Raw genomic sequence first — 27,472 nt, 5'->3', positions numbered from 1 at the left:
GTAATCAGTAATTAGTTTTGATTACTTTTTTCAAGTAACTTGACCAACACTGGTGGTTAGTAAGGACTAATGTAAAATATCACAGCATTACAGTCACAGGAGTGAGTATGTGGAACAAAGATCCTTTGATAAATCATCACAACAGTTCAGTAAAAAACTGCAAATCCCTCACACAGTTGTAGCAAATCTACATCTGTGGGTCACAGGCTTTCCATCCATGCTCCAACTCAAAATCCCCAAATTTGGAGTATTTGGAGTATTTGGAGTATACCTCAAACACTAGGCAAAATAAAACAGTCACAGGCTCGATGTCAGCATCCAGATATTTTACTCCTTAACATATGTGATATTGAGAAACAGATTGTTGTCTTATAGGTAATGAAGCTGGATACATGGATATAACCCTGTCACTAAATAGCAGTGGGAACCAGGAGTGGTGGGACATTGCTATTGCGAACTGTGACTCCTCACAGTGTGGTGTACTACCCATGGTCATATTCAGTGACAAAGTCAGTCCTCCCAGCCTGGGCTTTCTGGCAGGATACGGGTAAGAAACACAACTACGAATGTAGGAGTTCTGGGCATCAGTCAGCAAAAACATTCATGCAACTGAAACAGTTCAGTTCAATTTTTTTATAGCACTAAATCACAACAATGATTGCCTGTTTATATTGTAAGGTAAACCTTACAATAATACAAAGGAAACAGAGCAAACCCAACAATCATATGAACCCCCAATGAGCAAGCACCTTGGCAACAGTGGGAAGCAAAAACTCCCTTTTAACAGGAAGAAACCTCCAGCAGGAACAGGCTTTAAATGCTTTATGTAAGCCTGCAGTGTGAAGTGCTCTAACGAGGTGCTACTGTGTGTTGCCTCACAGCGAGCAGGCTCATCGCTGTGCAGCCTTTGTATGTTCTCCTAATGCTTGTGGGGGTTCCTTGGGGTTCTCTAGCTTTCACAATCCAAAGACATGCACGTGAGGTTAATTAGTGTTTCATAACTGTATGCGGGCAGACAAAGTCCTTAAAGATGTGACGAAAACAGCACTGTGTGAATGAATGTTTAAAGGTGTAATCTGAGTTGTCATTAAGACCAAATAATCTCGATATAACTGTGAGTCTCTTTCTGTTTACTCGCAGTGCTGCTTTACAAAAAAGGTGCTTGATCTCTATAGAGCTGTTAAGACGTTATAATTGCATTCAGGAAACTAAAATGCTGTTATAAGTTAAAGTTTGGTTTCTTTTACTAGCTGACTTCAGTGTAAACATGTAATAAAAATAAATACATTAAAAAAATTCCCCTCGCGCCCCTGCGGGCGGTTTATCCTTCAAGCTCGGGTCCTCTACCAGAGGCCTGGGAGCTTGAGGGTCCTGCGCAGTATCTCAGCTGTTCCCAGGACTGCGCTCTTCTGGACAGAGATCTCCGATGTTGTTCCCGGGATCTGCTGGAGCCACTCGCCTAGCTTGGGAGTCACCGCACCTAGTGCTCCAATTACCACGGGGACCACTGAATGAATGAATATAGATAGATAGATAGATAGATAGATAGATATAAATAAAATATAATGTAATGTAATTTTCCCCCTTCTTTTCAGTATCATGGGGCTGTATGTGTCTGTGGTCTTAGTCATTGGGAAGTTTGTCCGTGGCTTCTTCAGTGAGATCTCCCACTCCATCATGTTTGAGGAGCTGCCCTGTGTGGACCGCATTCTCAAGCTCTGCACTGATATCTTCTTGGTAAGTGTGCGCTGCATGTATAATAACACACATGCATTTAATGTAGACTCACCAATAACAGAGAATAATTAAAGTTAGTATTTCCAAATTGCTAAACGCACACATACACATTGAAACTACAAAAACACACAGTCGTGTCTGGAGCTGCGATTCTTTAAAATCCATGTCGACTAAACGTCTGTGTGTTTCAGGTGCGTGAGACAGGGGAACTGGAGTTAGAAGAGGAACTTTACTCCAAACTGATCTTTCTCTATCGATCTCCTGAGACTATGATCAAATGGACTCGGGACATTATCAGTCAACACCGAGACGGGCAATGATTGACTGCCTGAGAAATCATGTTTCCCTGGGATAAACTACAGTAAAGCACAAATGCAAAGATCTCCAGGAGACAATGCACGGAAGGGGATTGTTGAGAACACTCCACACTTACCAAGTGGACACCAGCAGACACACAGACCCTAACCCTCCTCTGTGGGACACATGCTGTGGCATATTTGCAGCTCTCTGACAACTTCAGTATACTCAGTACAGAGTGGACAGGAATGAGAGTGGAACTGCAGTTCATATCTGTTGTGCAAAGCTGGACATCATTTCCCTGGAAGGCAAAATCTGTCATATCATGTTGTGTGCATATGTGTGTGTGCACGTTACACTGTAGGTGGAGTCATTTTGCAGACAAAAACCGATGATAAGAAGAAGCAGCTGAAGTCTCTATGCTACATCAAAATATGCAAACTATAAATTAGAAGTATGTCAGCTGGTCACTATTTTAAGTTAACTAGCTCTTTTTCATTAAATTACCATCATTTACAAAAATGCAAACAGCTTAAAAGGGTTGGAACAAATACACTACAAGACTGCAAATCCTGAACGATTCATTCGATGAACTGACTGATAAGTTGGACTCATCAGGCCACACCCCCCTGTCCTCATCAGCTCTGGGATTCTGTAACTGATGTTTTTATGTGTACGACCATGCTGTGCATGACGCTGACAAACAGTCTGCCAAATATGAAGTCAGTTCATGTGAACCCCCTGGAATTAACTTGGTGCCAGAATGTCTGTGTAACAAAGCACTAGTACAACACCTGTTTATACATTATGGTGAAATATACATCATAAAACACTAAATTTCCAGGTTAAAAAACTGTCACTATTTATTCTGTTCATGCAAACATTGTTGCCATAGATATCAAACCCATTGTGACAGGTTTTTGCTGTTCCACGCTGTCTTTACAAAACAACCATTTCTTTACTTTCAGGTGGAGAGCGCATATGTTTTCTCTTTGTTTTTAGATATTAAAAGTACCTGTTTCTACAAAAATAGAGTTCTTGGTTTTTACGACCTGGGAAATGGGCTGAATCTGCGATGGTGTCATTTAAACAGAAAGTTACTTTTCATCGTTGAAGAAGGAACATGGATGCTAATATGGATGTTCTATTTTGGGGGGGTTAAAACTTAAGAGCAGTTCAGTCTGAACTCCAGCATGTTTGTTATCATAAGTTGTCAGAGATTACTCTTGAGATAAGAAAGATATTGTAAATTCAAGCGTCTTATAGTAGCTGACAACTGAAAGGTTCAGAACATAGGAAGAAGTCCTCCTGTGTGTTCTAAGTGGCCTAAACGATGTCAGGTGAGTTTTCCAATTCTAACGTTCCACCAACATTCTACGATACACCATTTTATTAAATAAATATTTAATATTTATTCAAGAAACACCAAAAACCCCATGCACAAAGATTCCCTTTGCCTCTCCCGGAACTTTTAAATGGTGTTTGGACCCCGGGAAACATTTGCCCCAACATCCTGGAGAGGACACAGGAAAGACAGGTGAGTAATCTCATCTCAGCAGCTACTTCTTTGCAGTGCGTTAGACTTTGCACGCACATTTGCATTAGTTCTCCTTCATAGTAGGCCTTATTTGCTCCCAGTAACAATCCTTTCCTCCTCACAGACAACCACCACATTTCTTGATGAGGAGCAGCCGTGCAGGAGCCGGAACAAAAGGCTACCTGCTAATCATTAAAATACTCAATAAATATTCAATAAATAATTAAACCTCTTGTGTGCAAATGTTACTGATGTGCAAACCTATGTTTAAATCTAAATAAAGTGCTGTACAAATTATAATACAAATAATGATATTAAGGGAGTCCTCTTCCTTACATGCCTACATGGGTTCACTCAGTCTAAAATCATGCATGTTAGGTTAACTGACCATTCTGAAATGTCCAGATGTGTGAATGTGAAATATTATTTGTGTCCCTTTATGGGAAGCAGATGCCAGTAAATTTTATTTACTGAAACACAATTGCTGGCTCTGGTTCTGGGCAAAACATTAGGCGTTAGCAAGGTTTGTCCCCATAAAACACTGCAGAGCTGTTAGAGCAGGGGTGTCAAACTCAAATACACAGTGGGCCAAAATTCAAAACTGGAGCAAAGTCGCGGGCTAACGTTAATATTTATTGAAAAAAAAATCTTCCTCCAGATATAAGAATGAATCTCTTCTTATGGACACGTTTTGCTGAAAAACTGAATATGGAACAAGCCAAGCTTAATACTAAACAATATATATATTAGCTGTATAATACCAGCAGGCCAGCTCTAATAATAATTTGGTATGGCTTTGCGGGCCAAATGTAATTAGGCTGCGGGCCAAATTTGGCCCGCGGGCCAGAGTTTGACACCTATGTGTTAGAGGCTGTGACCTGTTGGACCTTATTATAACAATATAGCACAGGCATAAGGAGAACACGTAAACATGACAAAGAAACGGCCAAGCCGGCCAGGAAATTAGACCTTCTTGCTGCAAGGGGACAATGCTGATTTTCAACATGGCTGCCCAGCGACCCTCTTTGTTCTGCTTCCCCAAGAACAACTTCAGGTGCCAAGGCAGCGTCGAGAGCGGATCCAGTGATTGTTTCAAATAACCGGACTTGTGATGTTTTACTGTAGTGAAAAAGTGAAAGATGGGTGTGGGTACATTACCGTTTAGTTTGTGGGTTACAGCAGAAAATGATCCATTTCATGTTCCCACGTGGTTCTGGACAAAGACATTTTCCCCAATAAGAGGATAATCACGCGTCTAACCTCGACTCATAGAAACTTTAATGCTCAATATTCTCAACAAGGAAACGGCTCTGTGTTTGTTTCCAGACGTCCTCAACCGTTTACTCTGATTGTTGCACATTGCCAAAGGTTATGTCTGCTGGAAACAGAAACACAGCTTTCTGAGTACATCACTCAAAACAATTGTCTACTTTGTCCCCCCTCTTAACCTTAAGAGTACTTTAATGTACTCACTATGTACTATGTACTCAGAAAGCTGTGAATGGTAGTCCATTGTTAGTCAGTGGAGCTGCAGTCATTGTGCAAATGTGCTGTTTATAAGGTTGGAAACCTGCAGTCAGCTGAGACTGAAGAAGTCTCCTGGATGAGCGACGAAACGTTTCTCCCACTGAAAACGACATCCTTCACATCTTGGTTTGCATAGAGGCCTTTAGAGGCCACCGGCCTTTAAGGTTCCTCACTTTTGCCACAGGTTTCAGAGCTTTTTGTTGTATTTACTTACCTGAACATGTTCAGACACTACAAACAACTTTAGACCTCCCTGAGACCATGAGTGATGAAAATTCAGAGGTTGTTAACCTTGAAATGAGAGAAACAAGGTTTCTGTTCGTTACCAGAGCAACAGACTTCTGATGTTACCTTTTATTTTGTTACATTAAAAGCAAACAAAGATAATGCAGTTTGATAAACAACATTTTCTACACTAAGATGATTAACAGTTATTAGCTGGAACCCTAGCATGACTCAGCATACTCTGCAGTGTCTCCTTAAAAAAAAGGAAACACACATAGTAGAAAAACACAATTTAGATGAGTATCTAAAAGTGATTCACAAAGAGCTATTAACCTTGTTTTTGGAAAGGCAGGGTATTGTTATATCTTTGGACACAAACCAAAGGTCATCAACTACAATTATTGCACTCAGAAATGTTTAGATCTACAACATAAAAATTGTTTGAGATGTATGTTTCTCTTCCACCATCACCAAGTGATCTTACACGACTGTTTCATAGAAGTAATCCGTCACCCCCTACAAGGAATGCAGGAATTTGAAGATTTCAGTCAGGTTTCAGAGCTCAGCACAGCACAGAAACAGCTTTAGTGAAGGTTACAAATGATCTTCTTATGGCCTCTGACAGTGGACTCATCTCTGTGCTTGTCCTGCTAGACCTCAGTGCAGCGTTCGATACTGTCGACCATAATATCCTATTAGAGCGATTAGAACATGCTGTAGGTATTACAGGTACTGCGCTGCAGTGGTTTGTATCATATCTATCTAATAGACTCCAGTTTGTGCATGTAAATGGAGAGTCCTCTTCACACACTGAGGTTAATTATGGAGTTCCACAGGGTTCAGTGCTAGGACCAATTCTGTTTACATTATACATGCTTCCTAGCTTGCTAGCATGCTTTCCAGGCTGGACTACTGTCACTTTTATCTTAAAGAGCTCATCGTACTGTGTCATTGCATACAGATGCAGGCTTCTCTGTGGGTCCTGGGGTATTTAATTAGAATGGGAAACAACCCTTAGCTTAGGTTCCAGGTTCCTCTTCTATTGAATCAAATCCCAGTTTGTGTTTCTATTTCACTTACTGTGTACTGTATACACCACTCTGTTAATTATTAATCTTTGCCTCTCTTCCACAGCGTGTCGTTGTCCTGCTCACACCCAACCAATCATGGCAGATGGCCCCGCCCCACCCTGAGCTTGGCTCTGCCAAAGGTTTCTTCCTGTTAAAAGGGAGTTTCTCCTTTCCACCGTCGCCAAAGTGCTTGCTCAAAGTGGAAAATGTGATTGTTGGGTTTTCTCTGTATTATTCTTGGGTCTTTACCTTACAATATAAAGTGCCTTGAGGCAACTGTTGTGTGTGAAGAAAAACAAAAACTGAAAGTTATTTTATTTGGAAAAGTTTGTTTATTTTTCTCAGTCAGTTCATCCAAATTTCAATGTTTGGCCTACCAACAACAATATCTATTAAGCAGTAAAACCTAAGTACAACAGAGTAATTGGAACAGTCAGCTGAATCAAAGACACAAGACAACTGTGTGAGCACCCACACCAACATTGTGACACAGTTCAACTCCATCTGTCCCAGTTCACACAAGTCACATGTCAAAGGGAACAGATCATGTTTTATTCCAGCTCCACAAGCAGGTCTCCTTCCCCCACAGTCTCGCCCGGCTTACAGTGGACACTCTTAACCTGTAAGGACACACGTGCAGTTAAACACAAACTTTAAATAATGCATTTACAGTTTTACAAACACACCACTTAAACTCTATGCTCTGGATTGCGGATGTCACACTCCAGTCTTTCAGGGCCGATGTCTGTCTGGACTAGAACTTGACTGAATGCTGAGGTGGCAGTTCAGCCATTTGATTCATGTTACAGCAGCTCATGAGTGCAATAAACAAACTTTTAGAAGTACATTTTTCTAAAAACATTTACTTATATATATATATATTTAAATTTACTTGAGTAGGGTTAGGGGTTGCCTCCTCAGCATGCAGTCAGGTCACTGTAGAGTCTTGCTAATCACATATTAATTTTATTTAGGTGTGTTGCAGCAGGAACCATGGAGAAGTTTGAAGAAACCAGCGTTTGAGGACCGGAGTTTGACCCCCCGACCTAGATAATACTACTGAAATCTAGTGATGGGAGTAACTGTCACATTTCCTGTTACCTTTGCTTGCTTGACAGCAGTCAAACTGTTCTGCATCTTCATGGCTTCAATTACACAAATCTCCTGACCTTCTGCAACCTAAAAAAAACAGAGTGTGTAAAAGCAATGGCTTAACTGTAAATGTAAATGTTTAAGAAGGGATGACTAAAAGCTACTCCTGCTGCCTTCCGTGCACCATTTGTCAACATGCGCATATTCAAGAGATTTATTTGAAGCTCAGGCTGCCATCTACGAGGAGCGACAGCCCTGTTGAACAGAGACTGGCAGCACGTAGACTCCAAATGTTTCTTGTGACAAACTGATGGCATTTTGTTAACTGCAAAAATAATGGTTTTCCTTTCTTTTCACTGATAGGCTCAATCTCCTGGCTCACCTGGTCTTATAGTGTTTTTCTACTTTACCTGAGCAGTCAAAGCTCTTTATACAACATGCCTCATTCACCCATTCATACACAGGGTGCTTGACCTCATTTAAGCATTACGCTGGTAGTGAAAGATGGGCAGCATCGCCAGTTTCTGAGGAATATGAATAATGTTAACATGGACAATTATGAGAACCTGACAGAGTAATGTGAGTGAACTGAAGATAAAAACATGGATTAAACAGATAAAACAGTCTAGTTTTGGAGTAAAACTGTTTGGTGTGATTGCAGAGGGAGAAAAAAACCCCATACATTTAAAATAACGCCCAACAACATTCAGTGACTCTAATCTATGAATATATAAGAACATGAAATGTCAAAATACACTCACAGGCTGCAGCATGCATTCAAAAACTCACCAACTTAAACTTTGATTCTATGCTTAAGAATTAAAATAATGTTGAATCTTAATCATTTCTGCACATCTGCACAGTCTTACCAGCAACATGTCAACTACAACAGGCTTTTCCCCATTATGAACTATGAACTCATTAAACAGCATTTAAACGATGTGTACATATTGGAATGTGTTACCGTATCTCCAGGTTTGACAGATACAGCCACAACTGTTCCCGGCATCGGTGAACGCAGGATGCTGCTCGTGTCCTCTGAAGCTTTTTCTGGCATGTAGGAGTTCAACTCTGCAGCCAGCTTGGACAGAACTCGAACCTTAAACTATATATATTTACAAGAAAAAGAAATGTATGGGGAACAGTGGGATGTTTGGCACTGCAATATATCAATAACATGGAAAGTTCTTCTGATCATACATACATACATACAGCCACTAGCCTACATTTTGAATTATTCAGTCTTACCAAGGTGCCCAGGTACTGTAGGACAATCACTCCTGCAGCATCTCTGGAAAGGCACTATAAAAAAGAGAGAATACGTTATCTGTATTACAGCTGACATCTTTCATTATTTTATTGTTACTGGTGAGTTTAGCACATTTCTGTTCTAAATTTGTTCTGCCAAGACGCCGGTGTCCCCCAGTTTAAAAACTATTTAAAAAAAACTTGCTGCGTCTTCAGAGGGTCAGGCAGGAATGAGGCATGAAGTAACTGAGTGCACTGATAAAAGCTGCACCACATGGACAGACATTTTGGTTTTACCACTTTTCCACCATATCACCATGGCTCCAATCCGTTTGAGGTCTCTTTACCAACACTTAGCTGTGTGTTACCTGTAGCATTCTGTGTGTGCCGTTGACTGTGAGTGGCAGCAATGGGGAGGCCAGATTCAACGCTCCCCAAACTTCCACCTTCGCTCCATCTATCTCCACCTGCAGACACAGTTAACACAGTCTAACTGGAGAGCCACTCTTTCACATCACACAATGCTCACACTGTTGTTTTATTATCTGAATGAATCGGGACTTCTGATGATCACCAATAGCTTTCCAATCAAGACAAATTCTGGCTTGAATTCCTATTAACTAATCTTTAAATTCATATTAAACTTAATCTGCAGTCAAATACACTCACCTGCCATTTTATTAGATACACCCTTTCCCCTGCTTGCCACCCCATGGCTCCGTTTCTATGTAAAAGGTCAAGTAACTGAATTTAAAGTAGTGATTATTTTCGACCTGCTGTGTGAACGTACTGCTTCTTATTTAGCTCGTTTCTACTCGTTGTAACTTGCCTCGTTCACCCATTTACTGCCATTTGCAAAAGCACTTTTTTCTATGCTCTGTTTCTGTCTCCTGACACAGTGTAGATAAACTTTGCTGCCACAGAGGTCAGTTATCATGTTACCAGTATTACTTCCTCACTGCATACTGGATACTCTGAAAAAGAGCAGAAGTTTGACTCCTTGATATAATTTTTAAATGTGCATTAAAAGCAGATATTTTGTAAGGTGGAGTGGAAAGCCAGGAAAAATAGTTTGTTTTTTTAAATCTAGATGAACAAACAAACCCAACCCTAAACTGGGACATCTCACCTCATCACTAAGAGGACAACCCCAGCTCTGTAGCCAAGCTGAGTTAGAGGTCTGCTAAGCCGAGGACTTTAACTAGCGATAACATTTAATCAGACCCACCGTGGAATTCCCAGTGTGGACTGATGAGACTGACACCATCTCTAGTCTTGATATTGTAGAATGTTTAGCTGATTTAGAGTTTAGAAATGTGTTATCATAGAATGTAGAACTATTGTAGAGACACTGACACTGCCCTTAATATAATAAAGGGCTCATTGTGTTGTGAACTTAGGAGTAGATTGTAGGAGACCCCTTTCCCACTGAGTGGAAATTCCCCAGAGGATGTTTGGGTGGGGGTCTCAACATTTGTAACTGGATAACTGTGGTCTGGAAGGGAGATGGGTTTTTATGACCTCTAGGGAGTCACCTACCCCCACAGTGTTTTAACTGTCACGCACACACATCCACACGCACACTCACTCATGTGCACTCACATACACACAGGTATGCGCACACAGTCACACACGAGCACTCATATAGGCACGCGGGAACGCGCACATGTAGGCATTCACAGGCTCACACACACACACACACACACACGAAAGTATGTAAACATAGTACTTAGTTTTATGGCACCTTGTAGAGGGTTTAGAAGGGGGGTCACTGATACAAAACTGCATGTAACAGACAAAGGAGTTGAGATCTGCAGAGGAGTTCCGGGGTCCTGTACATCTCCCTTCTAGAAGGTGTAATCAATAGGTGTGATCAATGAGTGTGGATTAATAAAAGTGTTGGGAATTGACTACTGAGTCGCCGGTGTTCTTTCTGGAGGCCTGAGCAACCTACGAACCGGGCGAAACTGTGAAAAGGTCACAATATTAAGCTTAAAACGTTCCTTTTTCCTCCTTGAATCGCTACCTTATCGTGATGAAGGGGTTTGTGTGTCCCAGGGATCCCAGGGGCTATGTTGTCTGGGGGCTTTTGCCCCCTGGTAGGGTCTCCCATGGCAAATTGGTCCTGGGTGAGGGACCAGACAAAGAGCGATTCAGAAGACCCTTATGAAGAGAACATCGAGGGAACAGTTTACCCTGCCCAGGATAGGGTTACCGGGGCCCCGCCCTGGAGACAGTCGGAGGGTGCCCGAAGGCGAGCATCTGGTGGCCGGGCCTTAGTCCATGGGGCCCGGCCGGGCACAGCCCGAAGAGGAGACATGGGCCCATCCTCTCACAGGCCCACCACCTGCAGGAGGCGCCATAGAGGTCGGGTGCATTGTGTGCCGGGTGGCGGCCAGGCGCGGAGGCCCTGGCGGACTGACCCCCGGCTGCCAAGACTGGCAATAGGGACATGGAATGTCACCTCTCTGGTGGGGAAGGAGCCTGAGTTCGTGCGTGAGGTTGAGAGGTACCGGCTAGATATAGTCGGGCTCACCTCTACGCATGGCTTGGGCTCTGGAACCAGTCTCCTGGAGAGGGGCTGGACTCTGTCTCAGTCTGGAGTTGCCCCTGGTGAGAGGCGGCGGGCTGAAAGTTGGAACACATCGCGGAACGGATCACTGCAGTTGTGAGGTCTCAGAATCAAAAGAATGACAACACCATGGAACAGAAGTTTGATACCATCATGGGGAGGCTCGCGGCTCTCCAACGGGAGATTGCGAGACCAGTGTTAGAGTGTTAAAGAGCAGCTTGAAATTCTCCTGGGCTGCTTGCATGAAAAAAATCAACAAAATCAACATCGTAATGCGGACACCACCACGGCGCCAGCTGCAGGCCCAAGGCTGGAGCCGAACAATCACTCCCTGAAAACGACTGTGTGATGACTATTCTTCCCATCCCATGCAAGGCCACCTGGATTGGCTGGAGGACTGTTTACTTAGCCTGATAGGGCGAAGGACACTGTCTCAGCTGAACTATGGACACGCACACACACTTACACTGATAATCACTCACTCATCCCCCCTCCCCTTCTAACGCCTTCGATGCTTACCTCCCCCATGATGTGGACATCGGGTCAGCTGGCGGTGCAGTCGAAAGATTGCAGCAGTCCCAGATCAGATGTGCACACTGTGTTTATTGTGTTATGATATCCCCTACCCAACCCTGTGGCTTGTCATGTCTTTCACAATGTTGTGCTGTGGCCATTCATGTGCTTTTTTTGTGCAGAGGAGTTTTTTTGTTTCCTGTTCTCGTGCTGTCCTACCATGGAAGCACAGCATGAGTGGAGGTCTCTTTTTTTCCTCTTGTACCCTCCCGTTGTTGTGTACATTTCAGTGTTCTTTTCTGTAATGCTACCGATCTCCGACTTGTAACCCCATGTGATGTCTGTGTTATGCGTGCAAGGTCGGGGGGGGGGGGGGGGGGTCCCATTGTCACTGCAGGGCAACCTGCTTGTGACAAATAAAGCTTTGATTGATTGATTGATTGAATCCCACTGACACGTCTTCCGAGGAGGAAGCAGAGTCTGGGGATGAGGGGAATGACCCGCCAATTTCCGGGGGCGAGGTCACTGAGGCAGTTAAACAACTCCTTGGTGGCAGAGCCCCTGGTGTTGATGAGGTCCGCCCCGAGTTCCTGAAGGCTCTGGACGTTGTAGGGCTGTCCTGGTTGACACACCTCTGCAATGTTGCGTGGAGATCAGGGGCAGTACCTGTGGACTGGCAGACCGGGGTGGTGGTCCCCATCTTCAAGAAAGGGGACCGGAGGGTGTGTTCCAACTACAGGGGGATCACACTCCTCAGCCTCCCTGGGAAAGTCTATGCCAGGGTGCTGGAAACGAGAGTTCGTCCGCTAGTCGAACCTCGGATACAGGAGGAACAATGCGGTTTTCGTCCTGGTTGCGGAACACTGGACCAGCTCTTTATCCTCTCCAGGATACTTGAGGGTGCATGGGAGTTTGCCCAACCAGTCTACATGTGTTTTGTGGACTTGGAGAAGGCATTCGACCGTGTCCCTCGGGGTGTCCTGTGGGAGGTGTTGCGGGAGTATGGGGTGTCTGGCCCATTGCTACGGGCCATTCGATCCCTATACAACCGTTGCAAGAGCTTGGTTCGCATTGCCGGCAATAAGTCGGACTCGTTCCCGGTGGGTGATGGGCTCCACCAGGGCTGCCCTTTGTCTCCGGTTCTGTTCATAATTTTTATGGACAGGATTTCTAGGCGCAGCCAAGTGGTGGAGGGCTTTCGCTTTGTTGGCCTCAGAATCTCATCTCTGATTTTTGCAGATGATGTGGTTCTGTTGGCTTCATCGGGTGAGGGCCTCCAGCTCGCACTGGAACGGTTCGCAGCCGAGTGTGAAGCAGCGGGAATGAGAATCAGCACCTCCAAATCTGAGGCCGTGGTTCTCAGCCGGAAAAGGGTGGAGTGCCCACTCAGGGTCGGGGATGAGTTCCTGCCCCAAGTGGAGGAGTTCAAGTATCTCGGGGTCTTGTTCGCGAGTGATGGGAGAAGGGAACCGGAGATCGACAGACGGATTGGGGCTGCAGCTGCAGTAATGCGGACGCTGCACCGGTCCGTCGTGGTGAAGAGGGAGCTGAGTGTAAAAGCGAAGCTCTCAATTTACCGGTCGATCTACGTCCCTACCCTCACCTATGGCCACGAGCTGTGGGTAGTGACCGAAAGAACGAGATCGCGGATACAAGCGGCAGAAATGAGCTTCCTCCGAAGGGTGGCTGGCCTCTCCCTTAGAGATAGGGTGAGAAGTTCGGCCATCCGGGAGGGGCTCAGAGTAGAGCAGCTGCTGCTCCACATCGAAAGGAGCCAGCTGAGGTGGTTCGGGCATCTGACAAGGATGCCCCCTGGGCGCCTCCTGGGTGAGGTGTTCCAGGCATGTCCCACCGGGAGGAGGCCCCGGGGCAGACCCAGGACACGCTGGAGAGATTATATCTCTCGGCTGGCCTGGGAACGCCTTGGTATTCCCCCGGATAAGCTGGAGGAGGTGGCTGGGGAGAGGGAGGTCTGGGCCTCTTTGCTTAGGCTGCTGCCCCCGCGACCTGGCCTCGGATAAAGTGGATGAAGATGGATGGATGGATGGATGGACGTTCCTTTTTCATAAAGCCTCGTTAGGAGTCACCATGGATCAGGGTCATGTGATCCAGCTCTCAGTAATGCTGCTGTGGGCTCAGACTGGAGGACTTCCCTCCCCAGGTCTATACACACCGCTGCTGCGTGTGATAAATTGTACCCATCAGTTCCCCTCTCAGCCAACCAGTCACAGCAGATGGCAGCTTCTGTCTGAGCTTTTCCTCACCAAGTGCTGTTGATAGTGGACTGTGCGATTTTGGGTTTCCTCTATCACTGCACTTACAGTACAGATGGAGCCTCCTGCCAACTGTTCTGAACTCAAACTGAAAGTGAATGTCTTCAGTGTTCTTTGTACATATTTGTAAGTAAAAAGGTCACACCACACATTATTATTCTTCACAAACAAGAGTCAACAAGTTAGTAAAATTATAAAGGAACAGAAAACAGTGAAAGCTTATAACGTTATATCATCAAGACAGGCATCACCTTTTTACAGAAGGCTAAATCAGGAACTGGAACAGGCCAGACCTGCCCGTCTGTTTAACACTTCTGTGTATGCTCACAATTCACTTCAGTTTTATTTATACAGCACCAAATCACAACAACAGTCACCTCAAGCTGCTTTGTAAGGTAGATCCTACAATAATACATACAAAGAAAAACCCAACAATCATATGACCCCCTATGAGCAGCACTTTGGCGACAGTGAGAAGGAAAAACTCCCTTTTAACAGGAAGAAACCTCCAGCAGAACCAGGCTCAGGGAGGGGCGGGGCCATCTGCTGTGATGGCCATATTCACTACTTACGTTTGTCGTCAAAGGAGCTTGCAAGGAAAGCGTCTGGACTTCTTTAAGTTGCTTGAAGACGTTTCACCTCTCATCCGAGAAGCTTCTTCAGTTCTAAGGTCAAATGGTGGAGAGTCCCAGATATAAACCTAGTGGGAGTGACCCCCCACAGAGGGACAAAAGGACCCCCTGATGATCCTCTAATCGCCTGAGCCAAGGTGTGAAACTGGGTGTGGGTCCCAATCAGCCAGAGTTTCGGGTGTGTTCATTGTGAAACCTGGCCCCACCTTATCATTTGATTTCCTGAGGTCAGATGGCCCAGGATGTGAGTGGGTGTTAAGGCGTCTGGGGAGGAATCTCAAAACTGGATTATAGATGGCAGACAGTTTGTGTCGTAAACCCCGCCTCTGTTCAAAGATGGTCGCTCACAGTGGACGTAGATGGCTTCTTTCACTCCTCTAAAGTGAAAAGAAGTCCAGACGCTTTCCTTGCAAGCTCCTTTGACTACGATGACCTGGATGCCTGAGAACCTTCACAGACATACTTAGGTTTGTCCTTTTCTCAGCTTTCTAGTACAGCAAGAATGAACGAGAACAGATGTGCTTTAATACTCACAGTATAAACAGTTCCTGATTTGCTGATTTGCACATCCTGGCGTTCCTCACCCAGCTCCACACACAGCTCCCAGTGGCTGCATTCCACAGGAGTGGAGGCCACCCTGAAATGAACAAACTTTAACCGAGGCCTCATCGCTGCTCCTGAGGTCAGCTAACGCAGTGACCCCATAACTGAGAGATGGGACACAGAATAATGGTTTGGATCTATAGATGTCAGACGTGCTAAAACGAAACTGACAAGTTAATTTTAATAATAATGCCCTTTATTATAAGAACTTTAACTTTAATGTTTAAGACAACAAAATATCATGCAGTATATGAAAATCTGCTGGTGTGTATGAAAGAGATGATGTGGATTGTAGTTTAAAAGTACTGTGAGTGCTCAGTAACAGCTATATAAATGCCAGTCCACTCAGGCTGAACCGTGATCGACTGCACTTTGATTTAGGATACAACTCCAGCCCTATTACTTTCTCCCAAGAATCCCATCACGTAGCACCAAGCAACAAGTACTGCAGCATTCACCTCTGGGTGCTGAGGACCTTTGCTGAACGAAGCTCAGCAGCGATGTAGAGCACTGCTGCTGATGCCAACAGCTCCCTTTTTGCATCTGCCTCTAGCTGATGGCCCTTAAAGCCATCAGGGTAAACCTCTGGGAGGAAGTTGGTGCTGATGTGACCAGAGACAAAGCGAGGATGAGTGATGATTTCTCGCAGGAGAGGAATGTTGTGGGTCACACCTGGAAAGAAAACGATCCAACTTTAGAGAAATAAAACCCAACAAATGTTGTTTTAGTGACAGACTACGAACATGTACTCCACCTCTGATCACATAGTTATCCAGAGCGTCCTCCATCCTACCAAGAGCTTCAGCTCGTGTAGCTCCGTAGGTAATCAGCTACAAATTGATATCAGAGAATATTAATATGTTATTATTGAACCAGTCACGTCATCAGGAGCTGCTGTGAATCATCACTAACATGGCTAGAGAAACAGAACATCCCATAACTGAGAATGAGCACCTGCACCCTCACAGAGCACACAGGTGAAATTTTCTCACCCGTTTCCTTTTAAACACATGCACTGATTTAATGTAAGGTGTTTAATTCCTGGATACGCGGTGCATGTTGGTATCGTCCTGTCGTATATTAAGTGATGAGCACAATTCCTGTTCAAGGGCTGAGTACTGAGAGCAGAAAAGTGCTGAATAAGAATCTTTACACAAGCAACTACACCACTTTCTATCAAACGTTCACACTTACAGACTCTGATGAACGTGTCAAGAGCAACTCGGGGTTCGGTACCTTGACCGAGGACACTTTGGCAAGCAGGCTGGAGCAGGGATTGAAGCACCGAGCTTCTGATTAGTAGACGACCTGCTCCACAAACACCCCATCTTACCCACTGTGTCCTCAGCCGTACACTAGATTCAACGAGGTGCTGGAAACAATCCTCAGATTTTGGTCCACACTGACACAACAGCATCATGTGAGTCTCCCATTTCACCACATCCGCTGGGCTGAGACCTGATGAGCGTGGAGGTCATCTGAGTGCAGTGAGCTCATTTTCATATTCAAGACACCAGACTGAGATGATCCGAGCTTGGTGACACGATTGCTTCCAGCAGGATAGCTCGCCATCAGAAGATGGTTCACTGTGTTCATGAAGGGATGGACATCGTCAGCAACAACACTCGGGTTGGCGTGGTGTTTAAATGATGCTCGGGTGGTGCTAAGAGGCCCAAAGACTGCCAATAAAATATCCCCCCAGCCTTAAACAAGCTTGGTCACCAGGGAACACTTTTCAGCTTTGTGCAGTTTTGGTGAGCCTGTGCACACTGTAGCCTTAAGTTTCCTGTTCTTAGCTGACAAACACGGCAGGTGGCGTGGTCGTCTGCTGCTGTATCTGCTTCACGGGTCAACATGTTGTGCATTCAGAGATGCTCCTCTACAAACCTTGGTTGCTGTAAGTGACCGACTTCTGTTGCCATCCTGAAAGCTGTCTGACCTCTGGCATCGTGATATCGTGACTCTTACTGAAGGCCTGACTGAGTGCCGTTAACGTGGACGACTGACATCGCTCAACCTTTTCATTTTTATCATTGTATTTATCTTTTTTGGTCAGGATTAAATGTAGAAAACACAGAAACTTGTTTACGGTGACAGAAAGAGGACTTTTACTAGTCTGGCCCACGGCTGTATGTGGCCCACGAGTAAAGGGAGTTTGCGACAGCCGTCTTACCAGCAGTCATCTGTGAAGCAGCGACCTCCTTCAAAGATCTGATACAAATAAACTTTGGAACTGAATGGTTACATTTTGTATCCAATATATCACTGACCTTAGAGATCATGGGATCATAGTAGATGCTGATGTCACTTCCCTCCTGAATGCCGCTGTCTACACGGACCTGGAGGAAAGCAGAGTGAGCCAGGAAACGACAGCGTCCGGCAGACCGCGTGTTTAAAAAGAAAACTGACTGATCGACTCACTTTGTCAAGGTTGAGTGGCTCCTGGTATTGAGACAGGCGTCCAATGGAAGGAAGACCAAAAGACTTGTAAGGGTCCTACCAGAGGAAACAGGATTTTTGGGTGTTTTTACTTTTATTCGTGTTTCACTCAGAAATGATTCTTGTCGGCGGACAACGAGCAACGACAAGTTTGACTGAATGTAACTAAAATAAAACAAAACAAAGATGCTGTCTTTAAACAAAGGCTTTAAATTATTTTTTAATTATTGCACTGCTTTTATATTTTCTGCAGTCCCAACGTTAGCAAAATAAAGGATCATCTTCATATTTTATGTGCTGTATTTTCAACTATGTTTGCAAAGCTGTGTGGTAAAGTAAACGAGTAAGGTTCATGTGATCTCAGTTACCATTACAGGTGCACACACACACACACACACACACACACACACACACCTACCTCTGCATAGACACGGCACTCAATGGCCCAGCCATTTATTGGGATATCTTCCTGTGTGTGCTGCAGTTGGTAACCCTTGGCAACCCTGATCATCTGCTCCACCAGATCCAAGCCAGTGATACACTCTGTAATTGGATGCTCCACCTGGAGTAAAAATAAGCAGTTTATGAAGTACAGACAGGATTCAGCTCGGGGTCAAACTCTGCCTTATCTCAGTGAGTTTGCTCGAGTGTAGGAACAGCAGGCTTTATTTTTCCCTGTGAGGGCCCACAGACACCCTCTCTAGTTTTCAGAGAAGGGTTCAAACTTTCCTTTTTGATAAAGCATATAGTTAGGGCTGGATCAGGTGACCTGAAGGTGAAGGTCTCCACCTTACAATATAAAGCGCCTTGAGGCAACTGTTTGTCATACATATAAATAAAATGGAACTGAACCTGTAGTCGTGTGTTCATCTCCAGGAAATAGAAGTTCTTCTTAGAATCCACTAGAAACTCCACAGTCCCAGCAGAGGAGTAGTGCACAGCTTTGGCTAGTTGGACTGCTTGCTCACCCATTGCCCGTCGTGTGACTGGGTCCAGGAAAGTACTGCATGGACACGACACAGAAGCTCAAACTCGTTTCACTGAAACAAAAACAAACAGCTCGAGTCTTCCAGCCACCTTTCATTGCAAATTATTGAAGAGCAAAATTAAAAATCTGTGTTTTATTGCTGATTATTTTACACCTGATTGCTGCTTCGCTCCATCGTACAGGCTAAAACAAAACATTTTTTGAGGCGTTGTGGCAGCTGTGGGAGAGATGAGGACGGAGATAAACTCCGCGAGTCACAGGCTGATCTGTGATTACTTTGGAGGACCACGTTGCTTCCCTGCAAACTAAAGTAAGGGCACAAAACTCTGAGTAAATATGCCAAAGGAACAGCAAATTAGTCGGGGAGGACACAATGAGAAGTCAATATCAAAGAAGAAGAAAAAGAGGAAGGAAGGAAATTAATGATAATTAACGAGATAACCCATCCTGTTAAAATTAAAAACCTTTAAAGACTATGAAAATAAAGCACAACAGATTAGAGCTACAACAACGTTATCATTTTGAATGATTCCACTTTGCTTTGACACTTGATTTAATGCAGAGTTCTGTAACACTCAGTCGTGATTAAAAACAGACCGTGTGTGTGTGTGTGTGTGTGTGTGTGTGTGTGTGTGTGTGTGTGTGTGTAACTAAACCAGACTAATGTGGGCAGGAAAGCAAGAAATCAGGGAAGTAAGAACTCCGCCTGCTAAGTGTTTTCTTAATTTGGCTCTAAATACATTTAAAAATAAAAAACACAAAAACTATCAAACAGTAAGAAATACAACCATGGACATACAAAGACCACAGTGGAGGTCAATAAGCATGCGGACTAAACATTTTTGTAATTATATAGAACTTGATAGCAGCTCCATGTACAGGGGAAGCAGCCCACAGATGCAGCCTCTAAAAAGCTTTGGAAGAAACAAAAGTGGATGTGAAACCAAAGTAGCCTTACAGAAATGTCAAATAATGTCTCAATGACCTTGTAGTACCATATCACCCTATTAGAGCACTTCGCTCTCGCTCTGCAGGCCTACTTGTTGTTCCTAGAGTATTTAAAAGTAGAATGGGAGGCAGAGCCTTCAGTTTCCAGGCCCCTCTTCTGTGGAACCAGCTTCCAGTTTGGATTCAGGAGACAGACACTATCTCTACTTTTAAGATCAGGCTTCAAACTTTCCTTTTGAAAAAGCAGGTGACCCCGAATCCTCTGTTAGCTATGCTGCAATAGGCCTAGGCTGCTGGGGGCTTTCCCATGATGCACTGGGTGTTTGTTCTGTCTTCCTCCCTTAACCTTGCAGCAGATGGCCCCGCCCCTCCCTGAGCCTGGTTCTGCTGCAGGTTTCTTCCTGTTAAAAGGGAGTTTTTCCTTCCCACTGTCACCAAAGTGGTGCTAATAGGGGCTCATATGATTGTTGGGTTTTTCTCTGTATGTGTTATTGTAGGGTCTGCCTTACAATATAAAGCACCTTCAGGCAACTGTTGCTGTGATATGCTGTAATAAAATATAATTGAATTGAAATTAAATAGAGATAAGAACAGGTACAGCAGGCGTGGGAGGATATTCATTTTTATGGAGCCTAGTTTGGCACTAAAGGCAGGTAGACCATCCTGCCAAGTCTTTGTTTGCTTCATACAGCTTTGGTGTATTTTTAGTCATGTTGCCCTCAGGATATTTTAGTGATTTAAAAGGATTTCATAAAGGATTGCACTGTTTATTTTAAACGATATATCATAATATCATCCACGAACAAGCTGCATGATTCTGTTGACTGATTTCTATTCCTGTGATTGAGTTTGTCTAATCCAAGTGGAATCTTTCAGTTAGCGAGCCATTCGTTTTAATCTAGCAGTGAGATTTGTATAAATCGCTTTAATGCACTGAATGGCCTTTTCATTAAATCAAAATCTTCCTAATGTTAAACAGATTATTAACTTTGTCGAATGATTTTTCTGCATCTAAACTGATCCAGGCAGCTGATATTTGATTTCCTTGTATTCTCTGTATTACATGTAATGTGCTCCTCATATTGTCTGTGCCTTACAAACCCCGTTTGATATTATAGAGGTGCATGTGTTATACGCTACACTCAGGATAGTGATTGCTCTATAATTTTGACATATTTCGTGTTTGTCTGTTCTTGGTTTGGGAAGTACAGTAATGACAGCTTCCTTCCAGCAGGGGGAGTACTTTCATTATTTAAATATCTGTGTCCTCCCCTTTCTTAGTTCAGTCATAATTCTAACCGTTAACAGAGTTTCCCAGACCGCTGACATTTAATGACAAGATTTTAATCTCCCCATGTTTCATCTCCATGTTTTACTAATTGACTAATGAGTAAAAACTAATTAAAGCGCTTTGAGTGAGCAGAAAAGCGCCATGTAACAACCAGTTTGTTTACTATTTACTTGCTGTATGTCCATTTGAAGCTGTGGTGGGGCGTGGTCTGCGGTGCCGCTGCAGGGAAGATGGACGCACCTGCACGGCATCTGCAATCACGCCTCGCCGGCACAAAGGCTGTGCTGTCTGTCAGTACATCGTTGTTGTGATGCGAGTCGGGCTGTGAGCTGGAAAGCTGCAGCCGACTGAGTCGATTGTGTGAACAACAACCGAGTCAATAAAGATGTCGTCGGGTCTGTCGTGGGTTCTTTACAGAAACAAATAACTGCGAAGCCCAAAAACGTCTCACTAACCTGGGCGCCTCTTCCACTACCTTCTGGTTCCTCCTCTGGATGGAGCACTCCCTCTCATTGAGCCACAGAGCATTTCCATGTTTATCAGCCAACACCTGAAACAGGTTTTCAAGTCAACACACTATGTGGTTTACACATGTCGCTGAACATGCCTGCATGTTAGAAAGTCCAGAAAATTATTCTTTGAAATCTAAAAACTTTATTAAAATAAAAAACACCAAATTCACACTTGGATCCTCAGATGTGAGCTGGTACAGTGATCCTCATGTTTCTCTTCAGGAATGCAAGAAAACCATTCAGCATCTTAGTCAAACAATAATCACGTGTTTTCCTATTTTTCAGGTTTTTGTAAAATGTTAATGATTTTGTTAAATACCAACACTGTTCATTTAGGGCAGCTGTGGCATAAAACCTTTAATTCATTCAATGCATTCCTAAGCGCTGCACACTGGGATCCAATAGTTTGAGCCCACATCAGAACCTGTCACTCAGAGTGGACGGCTGTGACCTACGAACTTTTCAGGCTGGATTCAGCCAAACTCTGCCTCCCGTCTGCAGTCTCAGCAGAGAGGGAGAGTCGTTAGGCTACGCTTCGCTCTGTTCACGGTCTTATTAGTGCAGGCCTGCTGCATGTCTGACTCACAGGAGGCAGTGTGACCTTCTGACTCTTCAAGCTTCTTTGCGTGGTGCATTGTGAGATGGCGTTTTGTGAGAGCTGTTAGGTAACAGCCTCCTCTCGACTCGACTGAACAGACTGTCGTGCAGTTTGTTTCTATTTCAGTGAATCTAGAGCTGAGACGAGGAGTTTAGGAATCAAAGAGTCACCTCCGCTTGCTCTTTTGGCTTTCATGTATCCATCAAAGTTAAAGGAGATCAGTGTAGACAGTCGATATACCTGAATCTCTATATGTCTGGGGTTGTCTATGTATTTCTCAATGAGCAGCCTGTCGTCTCCAAAGCTGGATGCTGCCTCCTGCGATGAGAACCGGAAACCTTCCCTGTTAACAGCACACCCACAGATCACAGCAGTTTTAAAGAGCAAATACAGACTTTCCATTGGTCTACAAGTAACAACAGGAAAACAGTTAAGTAAATAAGCTTCAGTTTAGAGCACAAGGAGCTGAATGAATAACTTTAGCAACAACAGGTGATTTTGACTAACGTCTGTAAAACACACGGGGACGAAACAAAAAGGAAGACCTGGACTGTTTAATGTCGTATAATATAACTGCTTGTGTTGTTAGGTTATCCAATGAGTTTGTATAGTGTTCTGGAAGAACTTCAGAGCTCACTAATGCCTCTTTTCCACTAGCACCCACTCCATCTGTTCTGGTTGTTTTCCATTACAGTGGAGTACCATTTGCTTGGGGTCATTAAAGCAACGCTGCCAAAACAACAAACATCATGACAATGGGAGACTCCGGCCTGGTACCAGGTACTACCATCTAATGGAAAACCCTACAAACCTGAACTGACCCAAGCAGCTACTAGTGGAAAAGGCCCACACATTTCTGGCCACTAGTTTAACTAGGGGCTGAATCAGTGTTTGGGGCAATAGTATTTTAACTGTGGTATTTGGAGCTACTTAAGATCAAAGAGTTTAACTAATGTGAGCAGAAGACGCTGCACGAGCATCTTCCATAAGCTGCAGACGTACGAGCTAATAGCAGTAGCTTTAGTCCTTATATTTGCAATATAAGACTGTACAGTATTACCTGAGGTAGAGTACTTTAAGTCATTACTACATAAGCAATACTTGTAATAATAAAAACAATTACTTCTACGTTTTGTTCAACACATAATTGAGTGTGTATTTACTAAAAAATAGTAAATGGCCTGTATCTGTATAGCGCTTTACTTAGTCCCCAAGGACCCCAAAGCACTACATTCAGTCATTCACCCATTCACACACACACTGGTGATAGCAACACTGTAGCTGCCCTGGGGAGCACTGACAGAGTAGCTGATGGGCTCGTGTATACTGAGCACGTGACCAAGTACAATACCTCGTCTCCTCATCGTTCCAAGCAATCCTCATTCCTTTCCCTCCTCCACCTGCAGAAGCTTTGATCATCACAGGGTAACCTGGCAACAAAACAAAACAACTGCAAAGGTGCATTTTTCACAGTCAGGAAACAGAACAGAATGAAACTTTATTACACAGCTGTGGGTGTTACACAGCTCTTATAGCAGGAGGAATATAGACCTAAAGTAGTGTGTGTGTGTGTGTGTGTGTGTGTGTGTGTGTGTGTGTGTGTGTGTGTATGAATGATCCTGGTGAAATATTCAGTGTACAAACAAGATGCAAATGAGTATCAGCAATTACAAACATGTGATATGTCAATTAAACAGGTGATGAGTAAGATTATGTTAAACTGTGTAATAGAGTCTGACAGCTGCTGGTCACAATGTCCTTTGGTAGCGCTCCTTCCTACACTGCGGGTGTAAAAGTCCTTCCTACACTGCGGGTGTAATAGTCCTTCCTACACTGCGGGTGTAATAGTCCTTCCTACACTGCGGGTGTAATAGTCCTTCCTACAGTGCGGGTGTAATAGTCCTTCCTACAGTGCGGGTGTAAAAGTCCTTCCTACACTGCGGGTGTAAAAGTCCTTCCTACACTGCGGGTGTAATAGTCCTTCCTACACTGCGGGTGTAAAAGTCCTTCCTACAGTGCGGGTGTAATAGTCCTTCCTAAACTGCGGGTGTAAAAGTCCTTCCTACACTGCGGGTGTAATAGTCCTTCCTACACTGCGGGTGTAATAGTCCTTCCTACACTGCGGGTGTAATAGTCCTTCCTACACTGCGGGTGTAAAAGTCCTTCCTACACTGCGGGTGTAATAGTCCTTCCTACACTGCGGGTGTAATAGTCCTTCCTACAGTGCGGGTGTAATAGTCCTTCCTACAGTGCGGGTGTAATAGTCCTTCCTACACTGCGGGTGTAATAGTCCTTCCTACACTGCGGGTGTAAAAGTCCTTCCTACACTGCGGGTGTAAAAGTCCTTCCTACACTGCGGGTGTAATAGTCCTTCCTACACTGCGGGTGTAATAGTCCTTCCTACAGTGCGGGTGTAAAAGTCCTTCCTACAGTGCGGGTGTAATAGTCCTTCCTAAACTGCAGGTGTAAAAGTCCTTCCTACACTGCGGGTGTAATAGTCCTTCCTACACTGCGGGTGTAATAGTCCTTCCTACACTGCGGGTGTAATAGTCCTTCCTACACTGCGGGTGTAATAGTCCTTCCTACAGTGCGGGTGTAAAAGTCCTTCCTACAGTGCGGGTGTAAAAGTCCTTCCTACAGTGCGGGTGTGATAGTCCTTCCTACACTGCGGGTGTAAAAGTCCTTCCTACACTGCGGGTGTAATAGTCCTTCCTGCACTGCGGGTGTAATAGTCCTTCCTACACTGCGGGTGTAATAGTCCTTCCTACACTGCGGGTGTAATAGTCCTTCCTACACTGCGGGTGTAATAGTCCTTCCTACACTGCGGGTGTAATAGTCCTTCCTACACTGCGGGTGTAATAGTCCTTCCTGCACTGCGGGTGTAAAAGTCCTTCCTACACTGCGGGTGTAATAGTCCTTCCTACACTGCGGGTGTAATAGTCCTTCCTACACTGCGGGTGTAATAGTCCTTCCTACACTGCGGGTGTAAAAGTCCTTCCTACAGTGCGGGTGTAAAAGTCCTTCCTGCACTGCGGGTGTAACAGTCCTTCCTACACTGCGGGTGTAACAGTCCTTCCTAAACTGCGGGTGTAATAGTCCTTCCTACAGTGCGGGTGTAAAAGTCCTTCCTACAGTGCGGGTGTAATAGTCCTTCCTAAACTGCGGGTGTAATAGTCCTTCCTACAGTGCGGGTGTAATAGTCCTTCCTACAGTGCGGGTGTAAAAGTCCTTCCTGCACTGCGGGTGTAACAGTCCTTCCTACACTGCGGGTGTAATAGTCCTTCCTACACTGCGGGTGTAAAAGTCCTTCCTACACTGCGGGTGTAAAAGTCCTTCCTACACTGCGGGTGTAAAAGTCCTTCCTACAGTGCGGGTGTAATAGTCCTTCCTACAGTGCGGGTGTAAAAGTCCTTCCTGCACTGCGGGTGTAACAGTCCTTCCTACACTGCGGGTGTAACAGTCCTTCCTAAACTGCGGGTGTAATAGTCCTTCCTACAGTGCGGGTGTAATAGTCCTTCCTACAGTGCGGGTGTAAAAGTCCTTCCTGCACTGCGGGTGTAACAGTCCTTCCTACACTGCGGGTGTAACAGTCCTTCCTAAACTGCGGGTGTAATAGTCCTTCCTACACTGCGGGTGTAAAAGTCCTTCCTAAACTGCGGGTGTAATAGTCCTTCCTACAGTGCGGGTGTAAAAGTCCTTCCTACAGTGCGGGTGTAAAAGTCCTTCCTACACTGCGGGTGTAATAGTCCTTCCTACAGTGCGGGTGTAAAAGTCCTTCCTGCACTGCGGGTGTAACAGTCCTTCCTACACTGCGGGTGTAACAGTCCTTCCTACACTGCGGGTGTAATAGTCCTTCCTACACTGCGGGTGTAAAAGTCCTTCCTACACTGCGGGTGTAAAAGTCTGCTGCTGAACGAGCTGCTCAGTGCTCGTACAGTCTCATGCAGGGGTGGGAGGTGTCGTCCTTGATGGATGTCAGCTTAGACATCATCCTCAGCAAAACCCCAGCAGCCTTTTAAGACTGAGGAGTAAAACAGACTCTTTATATTCCCACACTGAGAGTTCTGCTTTCATCTGTTCCATCTCTTCAGATATCGTAAACCTACACAGCGTTTACATCTTTAGCTTCTGTGTTTAGCACATTGAGTTTTCCTACAATGATATTTTCAACATAATAAATGTGTTATCTTTTGGTAACAGCTCCATGAAGATGTGATGATTGACAGCAATTCAACAAAAATAAATAAATACATTTAAAAAATAATCAGAAATAGGAGTAAACAGCTCGAGTGGGCCAGGAACACGTGTGTGGGAGATCATGTCTGCAGTAAACAAACTCACTAAGATTCTTCCTGTCATCACTAAAGTTTACTGTAAACTTTTAGCACACAGAAAAACCGATGACTTACCAATCTGCTGTGCAATCTTCACAGCTTCCTCTGCAGTCTGACACAGGCGAGGAGTAAAACAAAGTATTTAAGGGCAAATGAATATATGGATCCATTACTATTAATACATGCGGTTTGTTCACAGCAGCAATCACCTTCACAGCTGCACTTATTGCAAGAGGTGCAGAACTATTAAAGTGCTGAGCAACAGATCAGCAAAGCAAACTTTGAGAAGTCTGAAGAAATAAATGATTCCTATTTTAACTGAGGCACAGCTGATCAAAGTCTCAGCTCTGTGTTGTGATATTGTAATTTACTAGGTTGTTTTTCATGATCTGGCTGCTGTAACCAACTTTTTGAGGATAAATAAATCACATTTCATCTTCACAACAAAGGGAATAATATAATTTTATCATCTGTTTACATCCTGTTCAGAACTTTAAAGCTTAAAGCGTGGAATTAAAAATTCAAAGACAAAATCTTTAAATTCCAAAAATGAGGTTTTGCCAACTTGAATTCCTCCCTCAGCCTGAACATGAAGGTTCGTAACACCTCTATGAGAATCACAATGGACTGCACACATCACACTAAAGTGAATGCAGAGGAGAAGGAGCAGTATTAAGCCAAGCGTTGAAACATTAAGAGGTTAGAGTGATGTGCAAGGAGACTTTCTGAAGAAGCTTCGCTGATCAAACGCAATTTTTAGCTGTTTTTTTTAGAACTACGTGACTTTAAAATGTAACACCGTCGTGGTTTTTATTGTTAAAATGGTTAAACATAATTGAATCGTATTACAGCACAGCAAAATAATTGCACGATTTTTTTAAATGACAAGAAAAATATTCCATAAATATTAACATTTGAACATTTGCTATAGATGCAAAAATCCAGTTTAGCTTATGTGAGTGAAGTTGGCCCCCACCTTCTTCAAATCCAACAAAAGTGGTATCAAACGTTTGTGCTGCAAAAAGTTTCGTTTGTG

The 27,472-nt window shown here is 44.2% G+C and overlaps 3 protein-coding genes across 6 annotated transcripts in view; 1 reads left to right on the top strand and 2 right to left on the bottom strand.

The window, feature by feature from the left end:
- The window catches only part of piezo1 (piezo type mechanosensitive ion channel component 1 (Er blood group)), an 88,162-nt gene extending 85,098 nt beyond the window's left edge, over window positions 1–3,064 (top strand). For all 3 annotated transcript variants that reach the window (XM_026191121.2, XM_026191119.2, XM_026191118.2), the window contains exons 52-54: window positions 376–547; window positions 1,596–1,737; window positions 1,929–3,064. In XM_026191121.2, the coding sequence (XP_026046906.2) occupies window positions 376–547; window positions 1,596–1,737; window positions 1,929–2,057 (443 nt within the window). In that variant the 3' untranslated portion in view covers window positions 2,058–3,064. The remainder of the gene's footprint in view (window positions 1–375; window positions 548–1,595; window positions 1,738–1,928) is intronic.
- tk2 (thymidine kinase 2) overlaps window positions 1–27,472 on the bottom strand; it is a 300,481-nt gene that overhangs the window by 105,371 nt on the left and 167,638 nt on the right. The gene's annotated exons all lie outside the window — the stretch shown is intronic.
- The window catches only part of pcca (propionyl-CoA carboxylase subunit alpha), a 33,342-nt gene continuing 12,575 nt past the window's right edge, over window positions 6,706–27,472 (bottom strand). The window contains exons 8-23 of one of the 2 annotated variants that reach the window (XR_013900892.1): window positions 26,512–26,548; window positions 23,454–23,532; window positions 22,343–22,445; window positions 21,448–21,542; window positions 18,618–18,768; window positions 18,184–18,327; window positions 17,748–17,822; window positions 17,597–17,665; window positions 16,081–16,156; window positions 15,785–15,998; window positions 15,258–15,430; window positions 9,102–9,200; window positions 8,734–8,787; window positions 8,450–8,590; window positions 7,495–7,572; window positions 6,706–7,013 (exon numbers count right to left, since the gene is read on the bottom strand). Coding sequence is in view for 1 of the 2 variants with exons in the window: in XM_026189854.2 (XP_026045639.2) it covers window positions 6,945–7,013; window positions 7,495–7,572; window positions 8,450–8,590; window positions 8,734–8,787; window positions 9,102–9,200; window positions 15,258–15,360; window positions 15,785–15,998; window positions 16,081–16,156; window positions 17,597–17,665; window positions 17,748–17,822; window positions 18,184–18,327; window positions 18,618–18,768; window positions 21,448–21,542; window positions 22,343–22,445; window positions 23,454–23,532; window positions 26,512–26,548 (1,587 nt within the window). In the remaining variant the exon portion in view is untranslated. The remainder of the gene's footprint in view (window positions 7,014–7,494; window positions 7,573–8,449; window positions 8,591–8,733; window positions 8,788–9,101; window positions 9,201–15,257; window positions 15,431–15,784; window positions 15,999–16,080; window positions 16,157–17,596; window positions 17,666–17,747; window positions 17,823–18,183; window positions 18,328–18,617; window positions 18,769–21,447; window positions 21,543–22,342; window positions 22,446–23,453; window positions 23,533–26,511; window positions 26,549–27,472) is intronic. The other variant, XM_026189854.2, reaches the window with a different exon arrangement.

The sequence above is a fragment of the Astatotilapia calliptera genome, chromosome 13, assembly GCF_964374335.1.
Source record: "Astatotilapia calliptera chromosome 13, fAstCal68.1, whole genome shotgun sequence".
NCBI lineage: Eukaryota > Metazoa > Chordata > Actinopteri > Cichliformes > Cichlidae > Astatotilapia > Astatotilapia calliptera.
The sequence above is the reverse complement of the archived record's forward strand: the minus strand, read 5'-3'. Positions and strand labels throughout refer to the sequence as shown.